Source organism: Carcharodon carcharias, chromosome 8 (genome assembly GCF_017639515.1).
Source record: "Carcharodon carcharias isolate sCarCar2 chromosome 8, sCarCar2.pri, whole genome shotgun sequence".
Classification (NCBI taxonomy): Eukaryota; Metazoa; Chordata; class Chondrichthyes; order Lamniformes; family Lamnidae; genus Carcharodon; species Carcharodon carcharias.
The window spans coordinates 64,454,870-64,475,708 of NC_054474.1; the positions used below are offsets into that span (position 1 = coordinate 64,454,870).

The 20,839-nt window shown below is 44.0% G+C and overlaps 1 protein-coding gene across 1 annotated transcript in view; it reads left to right on the forward strand.

Annotated features, from left to right (window-relative positions):
- htr4 (5-hydroxytryptamine receptor 4) overlaps nucleotides 1-20,839 on the forward strand; it is a 216,523-nt gene that overhangs the window by 54,217 nt on the left and 141,467 nt on the right. Inside the window, exons 4-5 of the mRNA XM_041193770.1 lie at nucleotides 2,310-2,456; nucleotides 16,081-16,281. Coding sequence (XP_041049704.1) covers nucleotides 2,310-2,456; nucleotides 16,081-16,281 — 348 coding nt within the window. The remainder of the gene's footprint in view (nucleotides 1-2,309; nucleotides 2,457-16,080; nucleotides 16,282-20,839) is intronic.

Sequence of the window (20,839 nt, forward strand, 5' to 3'; positions counted from 1 at the left end):
CCTTATTATTATTGACTCCAGTTTTGCTAGGGCTCCTCGATGCCACACTCTGCCAAATACTGCCTTGATGTCAAGCGCATTCTCTAGCATCTCACCTGAGATAGGTCTCAACAATGGAACATTTAATGGAGGTCTCAATGCAGAATGATAAAAAAAACCCTTTTCAGGAGTTTTATGTTTTCTTTGTTTTTAGTATATCCTTACTGTTTTGAAGGTAATGTGAATAGTTGTGTGGATGGACAGAAAGAGAAACATCAGTGAAATTGACATCAGTGAAATTGACATCGTGCAATATATTGTCAACAGGCATGCTTTATCACAGAAAATAACAAAAATGTGCCTGTTTTGAAAAGGTGAAAGTTTAGACACATCTATTTATTTTAAGAGTAGTGGAGCCAAAATTGGAAATGCATTTCCATTAGTTGCTAAGAACAAGCTGAATTCAGAGGCAATTACTTTTGAAGACTGCATAACAGGTAAAAGTAATGAATAAAGTATATGATAACATTTTGTTAAAAGCATTTGATCCTAGAAATTCTACTGAAGGTGTAAAACAGGAGCCTAAGGGTCTGATATGATGAGCAGCAAGCACATGTTGATTTCACACCAAAGTATGTTACCCACCGTACTGAATTGAGCTTTACCATAGGCATCCAAGGCTCTGTGCTGTCTTGGAAAGTATGAAAATACTCAATATAATATTTCAATTGGGAAATTGAGCTTCCTAGCACTTGATTCGCCAATTGATAGTTCAATTAGCAAATTGTGGCATTCATAGACAGAAGGATGCTGCAGCAGAAGTACATAAGTTGCTCATCCATTCCAAACAGATTTGTCGTTGCTTTGTCCTTTTGGGCTGCTGGTTAACTCATGTGTGTTTTCTGGCTAATTTTCTACCTTCTGCAATTGAATTTTGGTTTCTGATTAGTACTTGCTGGTGCTGAATGGCTTTTAGGGGTCTTCAAAACTGTTTCGTTGCACTCATGAGTGGTCAGGTTGGTCTGCCTATAAGGCTGGAGGATGGGGAAAAGCAGTCAAGAAGATAGAAGAGAGAAGGAGCAGCTGGGTGTAGCGGAAAGAGGAGGGTGTTGAATCCAAGACATCACAGAGGTTCCCTACTCCAAGAAAAACATCTACATCACCTATCTGAGCAAAGCGGAACAAGAGAGCACTAAGCCCTGCAAGCAGTGCAGTCTCCCCCAGGATTCAACTGCCATGGCCTTCATCACATCTCCTTGTGTGCTCTCCACCACCATCCTGACATCTTTCTGAATAGAAAGGGCATTCCAATTCTTGAATGTGCAGCTTGTTTTACAACCACAGATAGTGTGCATCATGTTGGTCAGTGCACAGTCTCCTGACAGCATCCATAATTCATTCATCCTGTACCAATTACTCTATATTACTTTTATTCAAACCAGGCAGTCAGATGACAGGTTGGCTACTCGGTGGCAAAGAGTATCTCCTCCAAACATGGCTCAAACTGTGGCTATATGCACCACGGTGAGTGGGGTGCATGCACATTGGTATAACAGGTGGCAGCCATGTTGAAGTTTGTGATGGAAATCTCCTAACTTGAATAGCTCTCTCTGGCACATGAAAACCTCAAACAGAGAAGTTGACCTGTAGCACACATAAATTCCAGCAAAGGAGGAGCTTTTAAATACAGCATGGACTGCTGTACAATGAGGTGCATTTCCCTGTTCAAAGAATAGCAACACTCCTTTGCTGCAGGTCATTAGGCAGCATTTCTAATGTCTTCAAAATGAACAGCTGCAGTTGCGTATTTTCTGTCCTTCTTAATTGGTTTCTGAAACTGACAGTTTCTTCCAGCATAAGTAGCTTGCTGTTAAATTTCAGAAATAGCTCTTTAAGAGCAGCCCCCGACTGGATATCCTACCCACAGAAGCACTCGGCTCTTCACATCTGGACTGCTCTGCACTGGGAACATGGAAAAGAGCTGATCTCGCTACATCCTGCGAAGCCAGCCTTTGGAAACTGTGCTCCTAGTGCATGCTTCAAGCCAATTTTGCGCTTAGACAGAAATAGCTACTCAAATATTTTATGAGTCAGGTTACTGGCCCATTTTATACAATTGGTAATTGTGTTTCAGGTAATTGTTAACACTATTCATTTAATAATAAACCTGTTGCCAGTCAATTTCCCTTCCATTCTGCTATCACTTGGTACCTAACTGTAGTATTCTGAAAAATATTGTAATGTGTATTTCTTTGTATGTTTCATGATATATTCTGATCAAAGCTTTATAAATTGAAGGCAATTACATCTGCTTTCTGTTTTGCTTTTAGTACAAGTGACGGTGAGGCACACGAAGCTCCTGGTTTCTCTATGGTTCAGAAGACAGTTCTCATCACATTTCTCTCAGCTATTATGATAATGACTATTTTTGGGAATTTACTGGTTATGGTAGCTGTATGCAAGGACAGACAGCTACGGTGAGTGGTTATAAAGTATAATAATGTGAATCTAAGCTGAAATCTCACAATAGAGGCCATTTTGGTGGTTGTTGCACTTTTCTGGGGTAACTGAATGACCATATGACATATTGATTGTTAAAAAACTTCTGTAAATATTGTAATGCCAACGTGTGTTGAAGAATCATCAAGCTGTACGTAAAAACTACGTGCATCTGCTATGCATCAGAGGGGCAAGGAATCTCTGTAGACCATGGAAAATATCCATATGGAAAAACCCTTGAATTAGCTATTTTTTCCCAATAGGCAATTTCAGCCATTGAAAAGATAGTTTCTGCAAGAAATTTGACTGGGAATTGCTGGGACCCTGCTGCAGGTGAAAGTGTTGCAAAGTGGAACCTCTGCCCGCCTCCCCTTCTGAAAGCTGGGGACACCAAATTCAGGAAACGGAAACTTTTGTACAACTGAAGCTCACAAGAGTTCATCTGTGGCAGCCAATCTGCCCCAAGTCAATTCGCCCTTCTAAGGGGAAGTGGAGTCCTCTGGAGGAACAAAAGGGCCAAAGAGCATTTTTTAGAACTCTTATGTTGTAGCCACTCAAGTTAGAAAAAGCTTCAGGCCTTTGCAAGCCCTCAAGAGTACTTAGGCTGGATCTCAACTGGCATTAGTTTGGCTGATACTTTTTAATGGCATAAAATATGGAATTTTCCAAGAAAGATTGGGAATTCCCGCAATGGGTCCTTTGACACGGAGCTACAGGTGGAAGCACTCCTGATCCCCTGACTGGAATTTCCTGTTGAAATATGGTGGAATCAAGATCCAATTGCCACATCCCCCAAACCCCCACCCCCACCCCATCCCTGTCAACCCTCAGTCTCTTGCATCCTCTTCAGCCTAGAAATTTCAGGTTTATTATAGAGTCAAAGCACAAAATATAATGTAGGCAGTGGGGGCTCTCACCTGCCTGCCAGCCCAAGAGCCTCTTTTCGGAAAGCCCGCTAAATTAAGTGCAAATCAGGCACTTAACTGGGCAGCAGTGTCCTTCCCCAGGATCAAGGACCCTGGGAGTTTCAGTCCCAACCCCTGACAGTTGCTGGCCAATCAGCTGCTGGCAGCTCTTCATTGCTCACGAGTGCCACTGAGGAGGCAGTGGCTATTGCCAGTAATGCACCCACCTGATGTCCAGGATTGCTGTGGGACCAAGACCACAGGTGGGTGACAGTGAGATGGGTATCGAGGGTGGGGATCACAGGGGAAGGGGCCTCAATTGATGGCAGGGCTGAAAGGCTGTCTACCTACCACCCTCCTGCCTACCTAAATGCACACCACCACCAAACTTACCACAGGAGAGGGCATTAAGTTTCACCAATAGATTCATAACATCACCTGAGGCAGCCTTTCAGCCCATTAATTCCATGCTGGCTCTCTGTAAAGCAATCCAGTCAGTCCCACTCGCCCATTCTATCCCTAAATTAACCCTGCAACTTTATTCCACCCAAGTGCTCATCCAATCCTGTTTTGGAATCATTGATCATCTCTGTTTCATCACCCCAGTAGACTACGATTTCCAGGTAATTACCATTTACTGTGCAATAAAAGTTCTTCCTCACATCCCCCAGTCATTTCTTGCCCAAAGCCTTAAATCCTTGTTCCCTATTCAAACATACAAACATATGAAATAGGAGTAGAAGTAGACCATTTGGGCCCTCAAGCCTGCTTTGTTATTCATTAAGATCATGGCTGATCTGTTTGTGTTTTGAATTCCACATTCCCATCTAACACCGATAACCTTCGATTCCCTTGCCTAACAAGAATCTATCTACCTCTGCCTTAAAAATATTCAATGATCCCGTCTCCACTGCCTTCTGAGGCAGGGAGTCCCAAAGTTGTACAACACTCTGAGAGAAAAAAAATCTCATCTCTGTACTAAAAGGGCAACCCCTAATTTTAAAACAGTGCCCCGTAATTCTAGACTCACCCACAACAGGAAACATTCTTTCCACGTCCACCTCGTCAATACCGTTCAGGATCTTATATACTTCAATCAAGTTACCCTTCACTCTTCTAAACTCCAGTGGAAACAAGCCCAGTCTGTCTAACCTTTCCTCATAAGACAACCACTCATTCCAGATATCAATCTAGTAAACCTCCTCCCAACACATTTACACCCTTCCTTAAATAAGGAGACCAAAACTGCACACAATATTTGAGATGTGGTCTCTCTAATGCCCTGTATAACTGAAGCATAATACCCTTACTTTTACATTCAATTCCTCCATTAACTAATTAACTCCATTAATTACTTGCAGTGCTTGTATACTAACTTTTTGTGACTCATGCACTAGAACAATTAGATCCCTCTGCATCTTAGAATTCTGTAACCATTCTCTGTTTAAGTACCATCAGCTAATGGGAACAGCTTTTCATGTCTATCTTGTTTAAACCTGTCATTATTTAATATACCTCTAACAATCTCCCCTCAGTTTCATTTGCTTCAAGGAGAACAATCCCAGCTTCTCCAAACTAACCTTGTAGCTAAAGTCCCTTATCCCTGGAACTGTTTTGGTAAATCTCCTTTGCACCTCTCAAAGACGGTCACATTCTTTCTAAAGCGTCGTGACCAGAACTGGATGCAGTACTTTAGTTGGGGCCTAACCAGAGCTTATAAAGGTTTAGTATAACTTCCTTGATTCTGTATACAATACTTTTAATTATGAAGCCCAAGATCCCTCAATATGCCCTTCCACCTTTGAAGATCTCTGCACATGAACCCTTAGGTCCCTCTGTCTCTGGATACTGTTTAGGACTGTGCCATTATGTCTATATCACCTGTCCCTACTCCTTCTGCCAAAATGCATCATCTCGCACTTCTCTGTATTAAATTCCACCTGCTACTTGTCTGCCCATTCTGTTAGCCTGACTATGTCCTGTTGCAGTTGATTGGTATCATCCTCACTGTTTGCTACACCTCCAAGTTTAGTATCAGAAGCAAAATTTGAAATTTGAAAAATCCAATTCATTTATATGTGTCTAAAAAGCAGAGGTTCCAGCACCAGCCCTTGGAGATTGTCACTGACTACCTTCCTCTAGTCTGAAAAGCATCATTTGCCATGACTGTCTTTATGCCAACTTTTTTTAATCAAAGCTGACACTGACCCTCCTGTTCTATGAGACTCACATTTGTTAACCAGACTTTTATGTGGTAGTTTGTCAAAGGCTTTCTTAAAAGCCCATTAAGTCAACACCCATTGCATTTCCTTGATCAAACTTCTCTGTTACTTCATGAAAAAATTCATTATTATTCATCAAGTATGATATGAAATAAATGAAAATAAACAAAATCACAATGGGTGGAATTTTCCATTCCAGGACTAAGTCCCGTGGCAGGGGTGGGAATGGGGAGAGTTTCCTGCCAAGGAGGCCGGTGAGAATTTATGCGATGCTGGCCTAATTAAATATGCAGTCGGGGGTTTCCTGACATTTTGTGCGGTGGGACAGCTGGATGGCCATCATATCCGGGCGCCATATTTAAAAGGTGCCCAAACATCAACTTACCTACCATTGAGGGAGAAGATCCACTTGCTGAATGGATCTGAAGTTAGAAGATCCACCCTCTGGCAGGTCCTGAAGTTATAAGATCCATATCGTAGATGTTCTAACCACCCACTGCTGCATGTGGTGTTCCAGGGTCCAGTTGCTGGCGGTCTTCATCTTCCCTTCTGATCTCTATGATTTGCCCCAGGCCTTCTTTCCAACATTTGCATGCCATGTTGGGCCAGACCTGTTATGGACCAGCGTGAAAACCCATTGGCAGCATGGATGATGGGGGGAAGATTCTGGCTGGGCCTTCATCTGCAAGCCATGAATGGATACAGAATGGTTTTAGCCTCTGACAGGAATGGTGTTATGACATGGCAGATGATATGTGCCAGGCAGATCAAATCCACGAGGAAAACTCGATCGCGCTACATAATTTGTATTTATTTTGAGATGCGTGCCCTGAATTCAGTATTAATAAGTCCACCAAGACTTTGGAGATTTTTTAAACGAAACTAAAATTAAAATATTTATTAACAAAAGAGAAGATTTCAAATACATACATAGTGCTTTAAATTATTACTATAACAACTCCTAAAATTCCTAATTAACCAGGCTCCCAGTTACACCCCCTTTAAGGCAACGGTCCAAGAATAGATTTCTAGATTTTAAACAGATCCATCAAATTAACACAATAACTTGGACAGTGGGATTCAAAATGGCCTTCTCCAGCTTTGGTTTCTGTAGACAGCAGGCTTATGCTCAAATGCTGGAGGCCTCGAACACTTCTGTTAGATCTTACAATACCTTCCCCGACACATATCGTCATTCTCCTGTATACATGTTTCTCCCTTTATAATATATAAATTCCATTGTTTCCATATGTCTTTGGAACTTTTACCTTTCCTATAATATAAATCTTTTCATGTTGCTCCTATTCTCATTAACCTCTTTGAAATTCAAACCTCCCTTCATTTATCTAAAAATGTTAATTCCCTTTGCACCTTACATGTTAAGACCCCAATCATGTTTACTCACTAGCATATTAAAGACACTTCTACACCTTACTTCTTTTGATAACTTCAACTTGCAGTCTGCTTGGCTACAAAATGTAATTAACTCACACACAGACTGACCTAACTATTTACCCTATAAACTTACTTTACAATAAACCAGAAAAATATTATAAAAATTATTATACCTTCATGACAAATGGCGACCTGCTATGTTGGGTGCGTCATTTTATGCCATCGGGAAAGCGCCTTTTCGGCTCCCACCACATTATCAGCCCACCCGCCATTAAACCCACCATGGCAGGAGTATGGAAAATTCCACCCAATATCTTTTTATAACTGTTTTCATTCTGCAAAGCTGCCCAAAACTCAAAAACCTGCCAGCTTTAAAGTCTCAACTTTATGCGACTCACACTTTCAAGGGTCTCAGGTTTACCACTCCTTCCCATTGAGAGTTTCTATCCTTTATAAGGTCTTTAAGTTCTAATATTTTCCAAACATTCATGCATATGTAACCCAAATATCTGTCAGACTCCTCACTGCTCCTTGGAAACTCCCAGGTTTCTGCTGCAGGCAATCACTCCCATCCGGTCACATTTAAAGTTGATGGTGCACTATGCACTTTCCCTGCCTACAGACTGAGCACAGAATGAATATTAAGTGGTTAAAAATGGAACTTTCTGCAGTAAATGAATAACACAGGTCATTCATTACACTCGTGCTTTCCCATAAGCCTATCTATGGAGATTTCCATTGGAACATGCAGTGATTCGAAAACCATCTTGGTGCAGAGGTTCGAAGACATGTATGATAAGGACAAGCCATTATGGGTGGAATTTTACGGCCTCGTTGGAGTGGGGATGGGGCCGTAAAATGCAGTAAGCTGTTCAAAAGTCAATTGACTTTGGCGGAGCTGGAAAATCCAATGGTGGAAAGGGTCATAAAATTCTGCTCTACGTGCCTCCATAACCAATCAGATTGAGAAATCATCACTGAGCTGCAAAAAGCTGAGCCAGCAAGTGGGAGTTAGAGTAGATCATTTAATGCCAAATCACATACAGACTGCTAAACAAAGAAAGGGGAAAATGGGGTTAATAGAGAGAGAGAGAGACAGAATGAGCAAGTAAAACTTAAACTTAGCAATAATTAAAATCTGAAACAATGAGATTTCACACATGAAAAATTAATTTTCAATGCCAGAGAGGTTTGTCAGCAATTAAGATTTACCATCCTGTTGTAAATTAACTTATACTAAAATGAACAATCCCTGACTTTTAGTGGTGAGTTTAGCAGGTATTTATCACGTAAGTTCTGCAACTTCGCACCATTGTGGGTATTTCAATGCTGAGTCTCGCTGCAAGGCAATGTTCTGAGTTTCTTACTGGATAGCAGTATCATAGTACTGCTTTTTATCTAATATATTCTCTTGTAAACTCTTTATGTTCCAATTTTGCAAAAAAAAAGTGTACATATTTCATTAAAACTATGGGACTGATCAATAAGAGAAAGAGTTTCTAATACCATATTAATGTTCCAAATATGCAGTATGACACCCAAGTGATTTTTCATTGCATAGCATATTAGCATCAGTCCACATCTGAACTATTGCACTTGGAACCCTTTACACTTTAGTGGTTTATTCATAATTACTCAAATCCTTGCATTTATTTTTAGTCTGGTCTTGGAGGTTTGAAATCCAGAGGTTTACCATATGTAACATAGGGCTCTGTTTGAAAAACAAAGATGAGGCAGTATCAGTTTATCAGTTTTTTCTTTATAATTAATAATCTGTTAACAAAGAAAGACTTCTTAATTTTGAAAAGTAATGTTTCAGAGAATAAATGTTGCAAGCAATGATTAGGAAATCAGCCAATTAATACATTTGAAATTCTTCAACATATCTCAAGTAGCTAATGAGCCATTTAATTAAAATAAATGTTGCAACATGCAGAATTTGTGTAGAGCAGCAAAATAAAAGGCGAGAAAGTCTAATGAATGTGTATCTAACCCCCATAACAAAGAGACAGATATGTTCCTGATGAGGGAAAATGGGTCCCAAGTATGCAAAAGAAACAATGGTATGACAATATGGGTGGAATTTTCCCAAATTTGCACTAAGTGCGGTAGCGGGCGATGTTTTACCTGCAGGCCGTGAAGACAGGTTTTCATGTCACATCATCCAGAACCCACCTCATTATTTATGCACTCCCGGGAAACACGCCGTTTCCATGGTGGGCGGGTTCACGTATCCATCGCTGCATCGTGCCGGGGGCCATGTTTAAAGTCTTAAAGTCCAGCTGCAAGCACACATCTCAGCGCTTCCAGCTCACTGCTGCTGCACGGAAGACGTGGCCCTGAAGCTGAAGAAGACTGCAGCCCCCAGGTTCAGTGATGTGTCCCTTGAGTGACTTTTGGATGCCATGGAGGCCCACCGGGATGCCCTCTACCACCGCTCTGGCTGCAGGATGGGCAGCAACTGCACTAACCTGCTTGGGAGGCAGGGGCAGCAGTGGTCAGTGCCAATGCCCTGCAAAGGAGGACAGCCACCTAGTGCCGCAAGAGGATGAATGATCTCCTCTGTTCCGCCAAGGTAAGTCACTCATCTGATCACTCAACTCACACACTCACAAACCCTTCACACATCCACAGGGCCCTCACTCACTGCCGGTTCAAGGGGCATCACTATTCACGCTCACATACTCACAGTCATTATCCTCATCTCATTCATGAGACCACTCAACACCCACACAGGCCAGGTATACTTATCGCCCGATCTGGCAGGCATCCTGCTTACACTTTCTCCATCTCTATCCATGCAGGGCAAGCTTGCATACAGCAAGAGAGAAAGGTCACAGACTGGTGGTGGAATCCCTGAAATCAAGGTCCTCATGGGCTTTGAAAACAGAGCCATCCAGCTGGCTGGCCACGATCTGGACTGGTCCTGTGCTAATGATGAGGTTAGCACTGCTCTACGAAGTGAGGATCCAGCAGTGCAACATCCATCAGACAAACATGCCGTGAGTGATGTGTCCTCTTTCACAGGCCATTGCCATGCACTAATTATCTCCCCTTGCTTTCGCAGGCACATCTGCCAAACAGCCAACAGAGTCCATGACCAAGGGCCTCTGATCAAGCCCTGAAGAAAGCTCTGAAGAGGAATCTGGAGGCAACTTCCCTGAAGTTCTGTCAAAGCGCTCACCCACACCCTCCACCAGCACAGAGACACACCCCTCGGTGGGACTTAGCTTTAGAGTAGCCCCAGGATCACAATCTGGTGAGCAGATTGCACTGCCTGATCCGCAGCAGGTGGCAGTAGGGAATTCCAAGGTCCCCGGCACTCGGAGAGCCGCTGGAGGCCAGAATGTTGCTGAGTCTGAGTCAGATGATGGCCTCTGGACTCAGTCATATCACGGTTACTGGAGCTGCAAAGGCAAGCTCGGAGACAACAGGAAGGGATGTCCGCTGCACTCCTCAGATTGCAAGGCACAATGGAGCAGTCCATCTGCCTTCAGTCTAGAGTGATAGTGCCGGCATTGCAATGCACCGAAGTCAATACTGGAAGGATGGCAGCCGCCATGAAGACCTTGGTCCAGGACTTCGCTCCTGCACTGCTGCGTGAGCTCAACTCCATCGCTGATGCCAAAGTTGGCCTCCAACAGTGGGTATGCGAGAGAGGTGCCGGGCAGCTCGATTTCACTCCAGCTACTCCTGCTCCTCAAGGAGTCAGTCTGGGGCTCCCGGGCACCCATAGGGAGGAGGATCCACAAGTGCACACTCCAGGCCCATCCATCCAGGAGATTCTGAGTGTGTCCAGCCCATCCGACTCCCTTTTCCTGTGACCTCGACAGCTCTACCTCCACAGGCTGAGGAGGGTGCCACTGCCACACAGCAAGACCCTGAAAGCAGGCCGGGGTCCTCCAAGTCTTGGCCCTCCAGGCGATGCCCGTCAAAGTCATCACAGACAGGGCATCACTGTCAGCAGGCTGCCTCCACCTCCAGGGGAGCACCAAGACTTAGCGGCAGGGTTAGGGCAATTAAGGAGCATTAGTTGCATAGCCTGGACACGTGTGTCAATCACTTGTACATACTGTTTACTATTGTCAATGAACTCCCAAGAATGTCTCCCTGCCTATGCCTCCTTGTTCTGATGATTAAAATATTCTTGTCACTCAGATGTGAAACCTTTCTGCACTGGATAAAAGGCAGGCGTCTCAGTCCAGGGCCTCTTCCCTGTGCTCTGTGCAGCCTTCAGACCAAAGTGATGGTCCAGGTTCACACTCCCTGAAGACATTACTGATACCTGCACCTTGACAGTGTTGGTCATTGCTGCCAGAATGTAGTGGCCAGGCGCCACAGAGTTCTCTCATTCTCTCACTGTGCTCTCAGCACCTTTATGGAGGCCCCCATCTCTTCAGCATCTGTGACCACTGATGCTGTGCTCCAGCTCCTGAAGGGCTCAGGTGATGAAGGTGGACAAAGCATCAGCTGCTTCTAAAGTTTCATGGCAGTGTCTCTATGATATGACCCTGATCACAGAGCTCAAGCAAGCTCTCCTCGGACAGTCAAGAGTCCGATATTCTCAGAGGCTATGTGAAGATTTATGGGGTGTCCTCACTGCGTCATCATCCTCCTGCAATTGAGTGACTATTAGGGCCTCCACCGTGTCTCCATGACAGGACCATTCTCACAGAGGGTATTCCATTGCCATAAGCCAGACTGGAATCAAACATTCACAAATGCAATGTGAGAAACTATGGGGTCACTTCATTGCATGTCGTCATCATCTTCCACAAATCTAGCAGCTATGAGATCCTCCCGAGAGTGCCTGCCTTGTCTGGCCAGTGTGAGAGCCTCATCCCCATCATCGTCGCCTCCGAGGACCTCCTCACCCTCATCCCCATAAGTGTCTTCCTCATTGGAGGAGACACGCAGCTCCTCCATCTCCTCCTCAGCCAGCTCCTTACCCTGTCAGAGCGCCAGGTTGTAAAGGACGCAGCAGACGATGATGATGCGTGACACCTTCTGTGGACTGTATTGCAGGGCCCCACCAGACTGGTCCAGGAAGCGGAACCACACCTTCAGATGTGCCCCACCAAGTTGTGACCTGCAGCATGAGCCTCATTATAGGACCGCTTTGCTGCAGTCTGAGGCCACTGCACAGGTGTCATCAGCCACGGCCTCTGCGGGAGCCCTTGTCCCCGAGGACCCAACCTTGCAGCCTCTGTGGACCCTGGAAAACTCCAGGGATCTGTGACTGACTGAGGATGTAGGCATCATGCACAGTCCCTGGAAACCTGTGTGCAGACCTGTAGCATCCATTTCTGGTGGTCACCCACCAGCTGCACATTCAGCGAATGGAAGCCCTTGTGGTTGATATAATCCACCGTGTGGAGACCTGAGCATCATGACTGCAGTTAATCACACTCTGCACCTGTGGGAAACCTGAGGTCTGGGCAAATACAATCGCTCTTACATCCTGGATGTCCTGGTCCTGAGCAAAATGCCTGGCTGTCCTGGGGTACTGGGCAAAGTTGTGTGCTCTTATGAAGATGGCATCCGTGACCTCATGGATGCATTTGTGGGCGGAGGCTTGAGTGATCCCACAGAGGTCACCTGTGGAGCCCTGAAAGGAGCAACTGGCATAGAAATTGAGCACTGTGGTCACTTTCACGGCCACTGGCAGTGGATGCCCTCCCTGTCCCCTTGACGTCAAATCCTGCAGTAACTGGCAGATGTGACTGACCAGTTCCCTAGACACACGCAGTATTCAGCAATACTGGTTCTTGGACACCTGCAGGAATGAAACGCGGTGTCTATAAACCCTGGGTCTAGCTAGGCACTGAACAGCAATGACTTGCTGTTGTTCTTGGGCAGTGTGTGTGGGAGCCCAGCCGCCCCTTCTTCCTGAGGGTGCTGTTCCTGCCTCTGCACAGCCAGGAGCCTCAGGCACTCTCTACCGTCGTTTTCGCACTCTGTAGACCACCAGGCATACAGCTAGGTCACCAGGGTCCATGATCCTGATGTACTTCTCCTGCAGGATGAAAGAGATTGCCTGAGCTGTCTCAGTTGCTGAGGAAGGGTCACTTTCTACAGGCTTCTCTGAATGTGCGGACACTTCCCTCATGCTCTATACCCCATACCACATCCTCTATACTCAACAACAAGGCGCCATTGCCCATCCCACCCTCTGCCACCAGTCACCTCAATAGCAAGTCTGCACTTGCCCACTGCTCCCCTCACCCTCAGAAGTCGCCTCGGAGGCAGGGCTGCACCTGGGTCCTGATCCCTCTCCCTGCCACCAGTGGGGCAGGGCGGAGCTTAACCCCGACCCCCCCTGTACCCCTGAAGCCTGCAAAGCAACAGGTGACCCTGGCCAGCTCTGCAGAACGTTGCTGTGCACTGACCTAAAGTTCACCCAAAGTGCAGGCCACCAAGTGCTCGTTGTTTCTGTGCTGTTGTGAAACATGTTGCCGTGCTTTCCCGCTGACATGGACTGATGATCCAGCAAGGGTGCAAGAGCCTGGCGATATGGCCTGATAATGATATGCTGGTGTATTATAATAATGTTCTCGACGACCAATGGCAGGAAACGTGGCCTGCCATTGGCAGGCTGAGCGGACGATCGTGACCTACCTTCCTGCCGTTGTGAAAACGATCACGGCATATTGTCCGCTCGCGCCACCTATCAAGCCCACCGCCAGTGGGCATGAAAAACTCCCCCTTATGTAAATGAATGCATGAGCAGGATTCTGGCATAAGAAATTGCACAATTTGGAGAAAAGTACATACGTAAAGCTTGAATATAAACCATAGACTAAAAGCAAAGGGCATAAATGGGCCTAAAGGAAATAGTAGGTGTTGGAAATATGTGCAAAAATCGTCACTGAAAAGCACAGAAATGTTAAGCAGTAGCTTTGGGATTAAAAAAAAATACTGGACAGAATTTAGCAATGCAGCAAGTGAGAATGCAGGTTTATGCAAATTACATTGCCTATAGCACAATGGGAGAGAAAATGTGCTGCAAAAAGAATTTAATTGGGCAATTTAATTGATTTAAATACAAAATATTATTGCATGTTAATCAATTGTGAAGGAATATGAGGCCCATGGTAATGCTAAACACAGATGAATATTCAATTTAACGTTCATTGCACATTTCATTCACATCTATTTTTTCAATACGTATCATTGAACAGAGGAATATATATGTGTAGTTTAGTATTAAGTATGTGGAACAATCTGAAAGTATATTTAAACTTTATTTAAAATGTCTTTGTGATCATAAAACTATTATTCAGTAACAAATGGCATTGTCAGGCAACTATTGAACTTGAAGATTCACACATCATTAATATGGCTTTGGGCGATAATTTATAAATAAATTGATTTATGTATTGTGCTCCTCCAGCCTCCATTATAAATCTGATGTGATAGTGTTCAGCTGTTTCCCTTATGTTATAAAGAAATGTGAATCATCTGTAAGCTGCTGAGGAGCTTTATGAGTCACTTGATGGAGAAATCGCATTATTTTCTTTTTTGGAAACACTCTTTCCCATAACACTGTCAGCCACACTGATAAGAAGGTGCATTTTTGGTTAATGAAAAGGATGATCAAGTTCATTAATAGAATAATGCAGAATTTATTTTAAGGATTGAAAAGGTTTAGCTCCTGATTTCTCCCAGAAGAAGAGTGACTAAAGGAATGAAAATTGGGAAGACTATTAGGTAGGAGCAGCCTGAGTACAGATATTTTGGGCGCAATCTAGTGAAGTTCCCCGGGAGCAGGCACCGAAGCAGGGAATCACTTAATTGTACTGGAGGTGAAATTTCAGCTTCCCAACAGTGGGATAAAAGTTGGAAAGTAAGTTGGTGTCGGATTAAAAGCAGGCTGTGGTTCTTGACGGCAAGCAGTGGGAACCTATTTTTAATGCATTAACATGTTATGCATATTCATTAAGCACTTGGTCACCAGATTGAATTGTACTATCACGATTAAGTTGGCAGCAAACAAGAAACATGTGCCTTCATATTCACAGCTGGTTAAAGGTGGCATGTCGCAGGCAAGGTCGTCTTCCTGGTGGATTTGGAGTGAGTAGGAGCTGCTTTTCTTGTATGTGAAACTTTGTTGGACCAGGGTAGAGGAAGCTGAGCTGTTGCCTTGCGCTGGGGTGGCTGCTGTCTAGGGAGGTCAGGGCATGGCAGGCTGAGGGAGGGAGGTCAGGTTGTGGCAGCCCTAAGAAGGGTTGTGGGGGGACAGAAGAAAGGAGCGGGACGACAGAGGGAAGATCAATCTCTACAAAGGCAGCTCACACATGACAGAGGGGAGTTCAAGAGTTATTGATGGCAGGTCAGTGATGAGGCTGGGAGAGTTGAATGTGATAGGGGCGGGTCCAGGGTGCTGGGGTGCAACTCGATGGTGGCAGGGACTAGCTCTAGGTTAGCAATCAGCTTATCAAGGGTAATGGTGGGTGGCTCAAGGGTCACAGAATGCAGAGCTAGGGTGATGGTGAGAAAGTCAGAGATGACTGAGGGTGCAGTGTGATGGCTTGAAGCTCTAGGGATCCAAGTGTGGCAGATGGGGTGAGAGTAATAGCAGTTCAAGTTCAAGATCCTCCTCTCTGGCAGAATGATGCTGCTGGCTTGCAAGGAATGGATGCCAATCTGGGTACTGTTTACATGTAGTGCCTGGACCATCGACCGTCATGAGGTAACAATGGGTTTGGCAACTTAGTGCCTGCCTGTGCTGTGCAATTGGCTCGGCCCCTCGATTGTGCATAGATTGTCTGCCTTGTGTTTGCATGTAGCCAGTCTCCAAGCGGAAGTCCCGCTCCCTTCCTGTTCTGCTGGTGCAATACCCGCCCTTGGTCTAGCTCTGCCCTGTGATACCATGGCATTCCATTATAAATACATCATGGGGTAGATTTAATATTATTATATATTGAGAGATTGTAATGATTGTATGACTGTGCCACCATAACATTTAGGTTTATATGAAAATTAAAAAAAATACAGTTTCTTCATTTGGGATCTAGCTTTACATTTTTCTCCTAGAGCTTTTTTTAATAAGTTTTTTAAAATGTTCTGATTTATTATAGGAAAATCAAGACCAATTACTTTATTGTCTCTTTGGCATTTGCTGATCTGCTTGTTTCAGTCATGGTAATGCCTTTCGGAGCTATTGAACTCATACAGCAAAACTGGATATATGGGGATAGATTTTGTCTCATCCGAACTTCGTTAGATGTCCTGCTTACTACCGCATCTATTCTTCATCTCTGCTGCATTTCTTTAGATAGGTAGGTAAAATGATGTGCTTTTCTATGCTGTATCCTATTTAAAATAGCATAGGGCGACATGATAAGTATATATACAGCATACTCTTTTTGATGGAGCTAAATATTACTAGGGGGATAACCTCGTCATTTTCGAAGCCTTGTAGCAAAAAAATGATGTTCCTTATATTTGGTTGCTATGGACTGTCACCAATTTCATGAATGTATTGATAAGAAACAGCTTTATGCCTCAAAAAACAAAGAAATAATCAAATATTACAGTATCCTCAATTTACCATCATTCTTTTGCTTTTTTAAAAAATTCAATAAGATGTCCAGTTGCTATTATGATGTGGAATGCACTACCTCAAGAAGTTGTGGAAGCAGGTTCAATAATATCTTTCAAAAGGGAATTAGATAGACACTTGATATAAGAGAAAATTGCAGGGCTGTGGAGAAAAAGCAGGAGATAGTCTGTCAAAGAACCAAAACAGACAGACACAGTGAGCTGAATTACCTTCTTCTGTGTACAATTCTACAATTCCATGAGTTGCCGTAAATAAATTAATATCTTTTTCAGGCACTTGTTTTTATTTTTGTTCTCTTGATGTGGACAAGTGTGGCAAAGCCAGACTTATCGCCCATTCCTTTTAGCCCTGAGAAGATGGTGGTGGGCCTTCCCCTTGAAAAACTGCTGTCATTCTGCAGATTGTGCCACACGAGAGTTTTAAGTAGGGAATTCCAGGATTTTTACCTAATGACAATGAGGGATGCAAATATACATTCAAGTAAGGGTGGCGTGTGACTTGAAGGGGAACCTGGAGTTGATACTCATCCCACATTCTCTTCTCATGTTGCCTTTGCCCTTGTTGGTGGTAGAAGTCACAGGCAGGGCCAGGGAGAGAAATCATGTTTCTGGGGGCCTTATTTCACCACCCCCCCCCCCACCTTGACCCTCTCCCTCACACCCTTCAGGTGCCCAGACCTGGGAACCATAGTCAACGTGGGCTCAAATTGTTTTGTATAGGTTTAGCAAAACTTTTTTGTACTTTACGCCTCTATTTACAAAGCTCATTGAAAGTTAAGGTTTCAGTATGATACACTTTACAACCATGACTTTTTCAGACAATTCCACACAACTTGATCATTCATATTATATAACCACCACTGCTTCTTTAAACCTGCTCCTAGACAATATCAGGACAGCAACATCCAGAAGACTCAAACCTCAAGCAGCACAAACAACAATCCTATGTACAAAAGAGAATATCTTGAACTATCATTGTTCCATTCTAATGACACATGACTCTGTTTCACTTCCAATTTTAAAAATGGAAAACCTTCCAGTAAGTTAGCACCAACCAATTCATCTTGAAAAATGTGCTATTTCTATCCACACTAGTGGTCTTTGTTAATAGAAAAATTACACTTTGCATTGAGTGATAAATATTTTCTCATTTTAAATTGAAACTAACCACACTTACAAATGCCCAGCATGGAGCATATAATAGGAGAGCAAAGTACTGCAGATGCTGGAAATCTGAAATATAAACTGAAAATGCTAGAAATACTCAGCTGGCCAAGCAGCATCAGTGGAGAGGGAAACAGAGTCAATGCTTCAGGTCCACAATCTGCACTAGCTCTGATGAAGAGTCACTGACATCTGTTTCTCTCAACACAGATGTTGCCAGATATGCTGAACATTTCCAACACTGTTCATTTCTATTGGTGCAAAAATAATCCCTTTTGCCAGCCCTCCAAAAAGAAATCAGACTTTTTGTGAGCCCTTCATTCCCCTTCAGCAAGAAAGCCTGTAGCAGCTGCCTGAGATTTAATTTGGCACAACATTAATCTTGAATTTCAAAACTAAAGCTAAGGTATGAAGAAAACATAAGCAAAAAAAAAATCAAAGCAATAAATTTATATTTAAAAATAATGAATAATTAACAAGAATGACATGATAAGGTGCCAAGGGCAGAATGTTTTGTTCCACAGGCGGACGTGTGCCTGACCCGAACTGGCGTAAAATTGCGCGAGATGATATTGGGTGAGCATTCCAATGTTATCAAGCCCTCGTGTGATATTTTGCTTGGTGGGCGCGCGTGGCAGCAGGAAGAGCATCCACCGACAATTAAGCAGATGGTTAAGCCCATTCACGGCGCAATTGTAAGCAATTTTTCATGGCCTGTCTAACCTTACTAGGCTGATGGGCCAATCGTTCAGGCAGCCTTTACAGTTTTGATGAAACCTCATCCAAGGGTGGGATGAAATCTCTGTTAGGAAATAAAATAAAAAGAAATATCTGGGGACAACCTTTTTATGAGGTATGCTTTCAGGTGCTTGAATGTGCTGCGTGGACATTTTTTGCAGCTTTTTTGTACTTTCTTTTATTATTTGGAGCTCTGCAGCTGTCTGTCTTCAGGGAGCTCAGTGGAAGTGCTCACCTGCACCCGCGGTGACGTTGTCGCCCACCTTCTTCCCTCTCCCACCCTGGCAGTGCTGAGTTTTTCAGCGTTAATTGGCCAACCAGTGTGAAATTGTGGTTAAGGGCCAATCGTGGTTGGCAGCCCATTTCCCAAGCACTGCCGGGCCTGCTGATCGTGTGTGCCTGATGAGGGAAAAATTCAGGACCAAGAATGTAAAGGCCACCTGACCAATTGGCCTGTCCGTCAACTGTAAGGTTGGATGGGCCACAAAAAATTGTTTACAATTGTGCCATTAATGGGCTTAATTGCCCACTTAATTGTTGGTGGGCTCTTCCGAATGCCACACGTGCCCGCCGAGCAAAATATTGCGCGAGTGCACATTGCCATTGGGACACTTGCCCGACATCATCTCACGTGATTTTACGCCCATTCAGGTCGTGAGCATGCCCGCCTGCAAAACCTAAAATTCTGCCCTCAATTTCATACACTCACTCTCACGCACACTCCCTCACACAATCTCTCGCTCTCATATACAGTGTCACACACATACTGAATCTCACACACACTTTCACTCTCTCTCGCACTCTCACTTTCACATACAATCTCATACCCACTCACTTCTCTCACACACAATCACTATCACATGCTGTGACTCTCACACAATCTCACACTGTCACTCTCACACATACTCACATATTTTCTCAGCTTCTCACACACTCACTCACACACACTCACTTACTCTTTCATATGCTCACTCACTCTCTCACACACACCCAATCACTCTCTCTTGCACACGTTCTCACACACAATCTCACACACTCTCTCACACACTCACTCTCTCACACACACCCAATCTCACACACTCTCTCATTGCATGCACTCACTTACTCTCTTACACACTCACTCACTCTCTCTTACACACATACTCTCTCTCTCACACACACGGTCTCTCACAAACAATCTCACAAGTACACCCTCAGTCTCTTTCACACACATTCACTCACTTTCACACACTCTCCCAAACTTCTCAAAATTTTCTTTCCAACACTGCCTCCTTGCTCTTCTTAATACCTTGGTGAACCTACAATGCCCCTTTTCTATTACTTTTATGTCCTTTCTATTTGAGGGTGCTCAAAACTACACAGTCCACATCCTGCTATGATCTTTAACAACCGATACTTATGCTCATTCACCGTTGGGCCTAAGTTTGGAAATTTTCTCATTAAGTTTGGGATGGCTGTGATGGTAGTAAGACATGCTTCCCCTTAGCTCTTCCTAACCCTCCAGCTGCCCCGGGCCTCGTTGTTGCTACAACCACTGCTCCTCCTGGCTTCTCCAGCCTGCTCAGTCACCATGATGCTTGTAGTCATTTAGTGGGCCAGTACTTGTGCAGGAGGGTGAGAGCATGGTCAAGTGCGGACTACATCATCCAGAATGCACCCTGACTGTCAGAAAATGGCCATGCGGACTTGGGTTCTCGCTCCATTAATCTTTTATATTACAGAACTTTGTCCCAGAGTGGAACACTCACTGCACATTACCTGCAAACACATTGAGATGGGTAAGTGCCATTTGAGAGATGGGGCAGTGCTGCCCGAGCCCAGGCCCCTCAATGGCACGGGCCATGGTAATTAGCGCTGTGTGCATCCTCCATCTCCCAGGCCTGGTCAGGGCTAGGGGGTGAGATTAAAATAAGCTTAAGTGAGCTGCTGCAATGTGTGTTGTAGTTAGTACATATAGCAGTCAAACTCCCAATGAATACAAAAGGTGGGTTCTGTGTCTGGTGACAGAGGCACCAATAAAGCAACTGGATGGTGTGAATGTTATCCAAATTCACTTTTATGGTAAACTGGATGATTAACATTTGGCCAACCTGCTGGTTTTAGTGGACTAAAGGTAGACATTTGCCATTTTATTGACTCAAAGTGGAATATATAGAAAGGACAGAACATACAAATTGTGCCCTTACTACCTAGATTTCAATTGTCAGCCTTGAAAAGAAAATTAAAAGGTTCTGTCAGATTTTGTGATAACTACAATACTTATATCTGAACTAATCATTGCTCAATAGAAGTGTGCTTCCTGTCAATTTATGTGAAGAAAATGAAACTGACAGTGGAGTCTACACCCAGCCCATCCTCCTACTGAACTTAGGA